We start from the raw sequence: 8,816 nt of genomic DNA on the forward strand, positions 1-8,816 counted from the left end.
TTACCAATGGCAAATGATCCTAGTGCCTTTGCTAAAACACAACATGTTGCAGTTTGCACCAATACAAAAGACAAGGCTGGATGAACGAGTTAATAAGGACAAGAGAGAATGACAGAGTGTGACCATAAGAATATTGTGTCGCTGTGATGAGTAGATGAAACAGATGGAAACAAGAAAACCCTAAAGTAAACTTAACAAAATCTTCAAAGGGCTCCTAAAGTTTAGCAATATATACAAGGCTCAAAAATATGAACAAAGTGAACTGAGTGCTTTATAAAATGGTATGTCTTCTTGTTGACATCCTGGAGAGAAATCCAAATCCAGATAATGACATTTTAAATAGAGATTGAAACATAGATATGGCATAACTGGGCTAATGATCCCCATGCTGGTAAAATCAAGCCTGACTTTGTCCGTGTGCTGAGTCCATTGGCTGGATGGACATTACCATTTTAGGGAGTGTACATTTTAAAGCCAAAGGCTGAAACCACAGAGACGATTGGGGTTTTGAGAGGTTGAGTGCCTTGAGATCCCAGAGGAGTTTGGGATGGGCCCCATCATCAGGGGCCTGTGAACAGCTGGTCTCCAGTCAGTCCAGGTTCTTCTCAGCACACAGAATTTGACAGTACATCAGCAAGGAGAACAACAGGGCAAGGATCTGATGAGAGAGAAGGTCAGATAAAATCAATATGTACTGTACGGGTTTGAAACAGCCATTTGTAGAACCAGACAATACTCGATTCTTTCCTCCTGCTAACATTTCCTTAAAATAAATGAAAAAACAACACAAAAATAGACATTTGTGAGGTCAGAGGGGCAGTATGAGAATGATTATTGGAGACAATTACCTGCACAACACCAATACACACTCCAAACACCAGGACGGAGGGAATGTTGTCCAGCAGCCACTGCCTGGCCTTCTGATAACACGGCTGCAGGGGACAGACAGAGACAAACAGAAATGGTCTGTAGAGACAAGGGAAGGGAGCAATAAAAAGACTCTGATGTCTAAGAATCTATTTAAAAGGTGATGGCATTGACTTGTATCATGTTAGGTCTGGCTGGCATTTCTGGAGTTGTCTGGAACGTGTCTCATGATCTTCAAGAAGTTGTAGAAAATATAGTGTGTGGACACACAATGTTATTGTGCTCCAAGATGTCCCCATTTGTCCACGGGAACAATGCTATCCTAACCAAACAATGTCTCACACATGTGAGGATCGTGTCCATTCTTTAGGAGCTCAGTGTGTACAGCGCAGCGCCTTAACGTTTCCACACCATTTAGCGACATTGTCCTTTTTAGTCCCATGGTGGCCATTTTGCTATTTCTAAATATTTAAATCTAAACGCCACAGTATTTATTACTTGCCAAACATTTTCCTGAATGCTGCTTTTTTCTTCTGCTTTTTTAGATTTTGCTTTTTTTTTAGGACATTTGTAAAGCGACACTTTAATCTCAAAGCGCTTCAACAGCACATGTCAGCGGTAGCCGTTCCTACACAGAGGCTGCCATGCTGGTTGCCATGTCCCCAACAGCATCTGTCAGTCTGTGGTATAGTGTCTTATCCCGGGACACTTCTGGAAGCAGACTGGAGGAGGAGAAGGGGATCCAACCAGCAGTTTTCAGATAAGACGACAAGCTCGGAGGCTCTGCCACACTCCTCCTTAGGCTCTGAATACATGTCTCTGCTGTATGGAAATCCACCTAGTTTGGCTTTGACATTCAGCAAAGTCAAACTTGTGAGTCATTTCTATTAAATAATCAATCCTACATAACCAACTGCATTTGGAAGTGGCAGTTGCTGATAACTGTTGATATAACGGTAAAGGATGACATCATCAGGCCTTTCTTTTGGAGCATATGGGAGAATAAGACGACATGAACAACTTGTTTAATAGCGGAGCAGCAGACCGACCTCACTCCACCCGTCCACACACTGGACCGCGCCGACGGAGCAACAGGAGGAGGGCAGCGTTCCATTCAGCACGTCATACCAGTCCGTTTTGTTTGTTACTCCACAGCATTTGAACTGGGAGAAGACAGAAAGGCAGAAAGATTAGATTAGAGTAATTACTGGGAGGCACACCCCCTAGGGGTCGGGTGTGGGCGGGTGCATTGGAACTACATCACCAACCCAAACACACACACACACACCGGTAAAACAATATAAAATACAATCATAACAAATGCAATTTTGCAACAGTGAAGATTGTGCACTAAATCATATGGTTGCACTACAAATTGGAGAGAGACCGAAGGAAGGAGAAAGAGCAAGATAAGACATTTATATGGTTGAAATGTGCCAAGATGAACATATTTGTGACTGGTGACGCAAGCAACACGACAACAGCACAAAAAAAGGTGAAAGTATGAAAACATAAGGAGGCATATCTGTCCCCGGGCTTTATGAGCACTACGGTCGGCCAAGAAGACAGACCCCACGGTGAGAGTGTCTTAAAATACTGGAGGCAGACAGTAGGGAGCCCTCTAAAGTGATGAGACACTTGGAAACCCCCCACCATGGCCATGTTAACTTAATTAGAAAAAAAGATTTGAGCTAAAATAAGAATAAACTGAAGTGGAAAAGTGAGCGAACATGTACTTATTTTAGAATGAAAAACTAATAATTTTATAGATTTTATATCATAATTATAATGCAATTCAATTAAAACAAAGAAGGTATGGGGGGGGGGGGGTTCTCCAATGTTCCTATATAATCAAACGGGGCTCGACAGAAGAGCTTTGGCCGTGACATCATTTGTTGGGTGTTACGTACCTACTGTACACTCATGCATCACATGTGCTCATGCATTCTTTGTAGAGTTCTCACCATTTTCTGGACGTTGTCCCAGGATTTTCTAAGTTCAGGTTCTGATTCATAAATCTTCATACCTTCCTTTAATTCACCTTGTGCTCTTGAATCCAGCTTAAAAAAAAAGAAGCAAGACAGATATTTTATCCGTAATCTTGACCTGCCTCCTGAGTAGTAGTCCTCCTTTGGGGGTTTCCTTATTAAATCACTTCAGGGTATTACTAATGCATATGTTAAAACGTTAATGATAACTTAGATCGTCAGCAGAAGAGACATTTTATTTCCGTGCATCAAACTTTTCAACGGGAACAGAAGTCATCAATAAGTCCTGAGAGGTAACACCCCCACCATGATCCCCAGTGCAGACGTGTGCTACACGTATGTGTACAGAAGAAGTGGACCCTCAGTGAGTCCGGCCCCCCCACACAACCCCCAAACTGGTCTTGTTCCCTTCTCATGCTCTGGTCTTTGTCAGTGAATTTGAAAATAATACCTGCTGCCATGATTTGGATATGTGATCTATGCAGAACTATAGAACCTAATCTAAGAACGTACTTTGTAGTTGCATGTGTCCCTGGGGTTAACTTCACTTCCTGCCTTGTCCTGTCTTCCCCTGTGATTGGCTGCAGTGTCTGATTGTTTCCACCTGTGTCCAATCACGTGCACCTCCCTTGTGTATTCAGGCCATGTCAGTCTCTTGTCCCTTGTCGCTGCGTCTCTGCATTTGAGCCTGCACCCACCAGCCCTGGCAGGATTCCAGTCAACCCAACCCAACCCAAAGCTCTCAGCAAACTTTGATTAGAACTCACCCATGTCCAACTTCGTCTGCATTTTCACCTCCTTAATATTTTCTCTCTATCTAGGTCTCAATCATTCACCGTGCATGATGTTAAAACACCTATTTTATTCAGTGTGCATTGCGTTGGTAGAGCTCACCTTGTCATGGAAGACGTGTATTACCAACATCAGAGTGACCTCTGTCAGGACCAGGAGCAGAAGGATCACAAAGAACTGCAGAACAGAGAAAAGCCGTTGGAGACTGGCATCATGACCGAAGGATCTGCAACTTCTTCTCCATGTCAACCTCTCACCATGAACAACAGGCAGCGCTGCTCCTTCAGGGCTCCGAGACAACCCAGGAAGCCGGTCACCATGGTGATGCCACCGGCGACCAGCAGCAGGTTGGCGGCTGAGAGGGATGGAAACGACAGGGGAAGAGAGGAGAACTCCGCCTGCGTGAAGGACAGCCAGACTCCGATGCCGAACAAGCCGCATCCGCCTAGCTGTTCAAGAAGCGCAACGTCAAGCCAGTGGGACAACGCAGCACTGTGATGCATCGATTAACATGGTACATGCACACAATCAGTCGGACGCATGCAATACGCATACTCAAAGTTAACTGCTTAATGAATGAAGTGAAGTGTTGGATAGCTGTTTACTTACCCAGAAGATGAGGTTAAAGACAAACATCAAATATTTGACACAGCACAAACACCTTCGAGGCGCTGACATGCTGCAACAGAAGAGAACTACGTTCAAGCTACAATGTCACAGTGGACTCGTCCTGGCTGCTGTGTTTCTCCTATGGTTAAAAGTGTGGCTTTGTTGGCGTGTGGTGAGAGGGCCCGTGTGTCTCTTTCCAAGGCGATTGGAAATGTGTAAAGCATAAATGATAAGATGCTTCAAGTATTTGTTTGTGTCCAGGAAGGACATCATCCTAAACGTTTTGGATTGGCTACTTCCAAAAAACGCATAAAGAATGTCTGTTCACAGATGTTGAGCCCAACAGACTGCTCTTCGTGGCGTCTCCATCAGAGAACACGTGGCCTTTTCCAAGCTCCAGAGAAGCTGATTCTTCAGAGAATCACAGTGTATTTGGATCAGCTCTAAATGCAGACTCTCATCCTCTTCTTCTGCATCCAGTGAAAACGGAGCCGTAAACTGGGATTTCCTTCTCAAAAAACGTGGAAGCGCTGAATTCTTTCATGAGAAAAGTTATTACAGACACAAGCTCCCATTTTAGCAGAGAGCTTGATCTTTGGAAATGTGCATTTGATTGCGGTCAGCGTGGTGAAGTGCGCTACATTGAAGAGGCGGAGCTTCGCAACAGAATGCGTTCATGTGTGCATGCAGCTGTGGTACCAGACAGTTTTCACAACTGTGTTCAACTAAGAAGTACAACACAGTGGAAGTAGTCCTTTACATTTTTAGACTTTGATACGGGCCAATTAAAAATGGCGGGCTGCAGTTGGCCCGCGGGCCGTAGTTTGGACACCCCTGGTTTAAATCAACATGTTAAATACAGGATTATTGCACTAGATATGAGTAGTGGGGACACGAAGGGTACATGAATGGGTTTCCACAGACCGTATTCCTCGCCCTGCTTGGCCCAGTGATATTTAGTGGTGCATAATCACATATTGTACTTGTACTTTGTTTCAGTGGTACAACAAACTGCTACTGCTTCAGCTTCCTGTTCCCTTTGCACCGGATGATGGCGCTGGACGTTTTGCCCAATCCCTCACTTGGAATCCAGTCAAGGAGGGGTCACCATGGGTAGAAGGAATGATTACTGACTAAACTATGATGCGGTGCGCTTTCTGATGTATTCAATGGTTCAAAGTTTTGAAACATTAAACGTGATGTTTTTGTGTGTGTGAGAGAATGCTCACAGTGGGACTGGTCTCTGAATGAAGTGGTCCCTACACTGACTACTGACCCCACACAGGAAGTCAAACTGCTGACAGGAAGGAAGCTCCCTCCCCTCCTCGGTAGACCTAATTATATAGCTGGAAGCACTTGCCAAGGCCACAGCAGACCTACAAACCCACATGAAGCAAAGTATGGCCCAGGGCGATGTTTGACTTGTTGTATTGATTGTGTAGACCGAGGAGGACAGCTTTGGTTTCTATCACCTACTTTAGGTGAATAGTTGGAGGACATGATAAGACCCAGAGTCTCACCACCAGAGGCAGGAGAATCAATAATAATGAATAATATCCAACACCTCCAGACTGCCCCGAAGAAAAAGCCTGAGCTATCTATAAAACACACATTTAGGTTCAAATTTGTGCTCTTGTCACTAATGTAAAAGCTCCTTCCCTTTCAGTCCGTCCCCTTAACAGTTTGTAGTCCCAGAGAAGGCTCGCCTCCTCCGACCCGTAGTAACACTCCCACATGAGCCATTGCTGTGTTTAACACAAAAAGTCATCAGCTAGATGTGAACAGTAGGGCTGTCCTCGGCTAACCCATTAGCTTCTTTATTAGACTGTGAAACAGGGGGCAATGGGTCACAGCACTGGGGGGGGTCTGAAGACTAGTATAAAGTACACATGTGATCCATACCAGAGATGTGCTCACATGCTTCATGGAAATCATCGTCAGAAGGAAGACGTGTGAATGACTACAGACATATTTTAGTGAACAAGTTGGAGGGACAATCTTGTCAACTTATTTAGTGCCCTACAGAGATTATTTTGAGGATGACTTATTTATCTGATTACTCTTATTATTATTCTGGTCAGAAGTGCAAAGAGATCCACAGATGTTTTACACGGTAAGAGCAGTTCCATTTGAATGCATGCAAACTTATTAATTTAAACATGCTTGACCTTAAAGTAAAGTGGAGTGGAGTGTCTGGTGTCCTCATTTAGGGTGTGTGTGTGTGTGTGTGTGACTGGGATTCACATGCTGTAGGCTCTACCTGAAGGTGACTTTCTATGTCCGGCTCCTTCACCCCTGGTTCTGGTCTTCACTTGCTTTGCTTTCCAGCTCCCCTTGGCATCGGTCCCAGGAGCAGCCAGGCTTCTCTATTGTTCGTCACTGGTCGACGTTGTCCGCCCGCTGTCCACGAATCAGTTTGTCCTCTTCCACGACTCAGAACTTTGCGTTGACTTTAAGCAATTGTCCACCTGGGAGGTTTTACCCTACTTTTAATGTCGATCTCTGAACAAAACTGCCTCCTCTCTCTTTTTCTCTTCCCAATCATTTCCAGATGTGTGTTCATACCCGCCCCCTCTGTGTCCCTCCCATTCCCATTCTTTCCTGCAACGTGTCCGTCCCCCACCTCTTGTAAAGCCTGGCCCCTTATGCCACTTTTGTTCCAGAATGTTTGGCTCATTATCCTGTTTGCTGTGTCTCACTGATGTTCTTTTATTGCTGTACTCAAAAAGCAAACTGTCCATTCTACCAAATGGTGGATTTGCTTCATATTACTGCTGACCACACCAAAGCATATTAGGGATTCAAATGTTTTAAGCAAGTCGTTTTGTTGTCTCTGTTGTATCTTTCCAATAACATTCAAACGTAGCAAAAATAAATAAGTTATAACACCTAGACTAAATCTCTGTTTTCACTTCTTAATGCTGGTTTGTTTATTTTGAATCCATCCGTGAGCACTTCACTCTGTTAGCTAAAGCGACCATGCAAATAATCCGAATCCTATTATCAGACACACAATACATGTATGAATTACATTTTTAGATTACAGTCAAAACATTAAATTCACCAATGAAAAAAAGACAAAAACGACTCAGAGGACCCAACTGTCAAATTCCTAAAGTTTACAGAGGATCATCGGCCTCCTCAGGGACGGTGTGTGCGATGTCCTCTGGTGCAGTCACCTCAACCTGCAGCTGGAAGCAGGACACATCACTGCAGACACCACGGACACAACCTGTACAAACATGTGTCTTCTGGTAGAGACACAGCAACAGCTTTGTTTGGCTGGACTTCACTCCATGATTAAATATTCAGTGCTGCTGTCCTCTTTTTGTGTTTTTTTTACATTGAAAGCAATGGAAATGGACTCATGAGATAAGATGTGCGCATGCCCAGGCTCCTTTGTTGTTTGGTATATTGACTTTCATCCATGGCGACTTTTTGTCAAAAGCGACCAGCGACGAGTCCAGAGAACTTATCTGGTTTTATTGGAGACTTTAGTGGTGTCTGATGTGAAAGCACGTGTTGTTCTGCAGTTACTGTCCTCAGCGCGTCTCACAGAGGAGACACACGACTCAGACTGACAGTGACGCATGCACAAAGCCGCCTATGATTCTGCAGCGTCTTTCCGCGTTAAGGAATTGGCCATAAACTGGTTCCATAAGGAGAGAACTCTCTTCCCGGACTTTTCAATCGTTACTATTCACGAGATCTGCGGAATACATAGAATACATTAGGATGCTTGTTACATAGTTTGTGCCACTAAAGGGAAAGAGGGATGTTGTGCATTGAAGATGGATGGTGTTTCTGCACTATTTAAATTTTCTCCAATAATGCTGTGTGAAGTTGTGTTAAGCTCGGTCATGTTTCTGGTATTAAACTGGTCAGAGGTCGATAATATGGAGAGAAGCGAATAACGATGGAATACTGTTAACTTTCCTCCACATTTACTGTGAGTGAATTCTAAAATGACCTTAAAGAGAAGGAACAACCAGCCTTCAACACCCAGAGCAACCTTTGAAAATCTACCTTTGTCCATGATAAAAATCCAATGATTCTTTTTTATGGCTTGCACACTATGTTAAAATCATGTGAGCGTGGCATAATATAAAGTGTTTGAGTCAAAGTAAAGTCAAGTTAAGTGGAAGAAAAAAGTTAAAACAACTTGTGAGCAATAACTTAAGATCTGGGATCATATAATAACACCCTGACACAAGTAGTGTTGGTATCAATATTCTTATCTAACTTTAAAGTTTATGCTTCAAAGTGACATTTTAGCTTTCTGTTCTCTGGTTTAAAGGATTCTCTCAGGGTTTGAATTCTTTATTATTCATATTTATCTACAAAAGATTAAAACAAACACCCTTCAGACTGTCGGTGTACATTGATGGTGTAGCTTTTGATAAAAGAAAATAAGTTAAAGGGCACCAATTCCCTTTTGCACAATAGTACAAAAGGATCAAGAAAAACGGGATTCAACCTCATGTTGAATTTGGTGTTTGTATCAAATCCACTTCTCACGCATTGTCAGACTTCAGTGAAATCACTTGAGCACAAGTTGGT

General features: G+C 43.4%; 1 protein-coding gene across 1 annotated transcript; it reads right to left on the reverse strand.

Moving 5' to 3' along the window:
- Window positions 1-217: 217 nt before the first annotated feature.
- Window positions 218-7,241, reverse strand: tspan4b (tetraspanin 4b). The gene is made up of 8 exons (XM_037477196.2): window positions 6,517-7,241; window positions 4,257-4,326; window positions 3,905-4,096; window positions 3,750-3,824; window positions 2,832-2,927; window positions 1,917-2,030; window positions 849-932; window positions 218-658 (listed from the first exon to the last, which is right to left on the reverse strand). Exons 2-8 carry the CDS (start codon window positions 4,323-4,325, stop codon window positions 590-592), a joined length of 699 nt encoding a protein of 232 aa, XP_037333093.1. The 5' UTR covers window position 4,326; window positions 6,517-7,241; the 3' UTR covers window positions 218-589.
- Window positions 7,242-8,816: the final 1,575 nt, after the last annotated feature.

The sequence above is a fragment of the Pungitius pungitius genome, chromosome 12 (genome assembly GCF_949316345.1).
Source record: "Pungitius pungitius chromosome 12, fPunPun2.1, whole genome shotgun sequence".
NCBI lineage: Eukaryota > Metazoa > Chordata > Actinopteri > Perciformes > Gasterosteidae > Pungitius > Pungitius pungitius.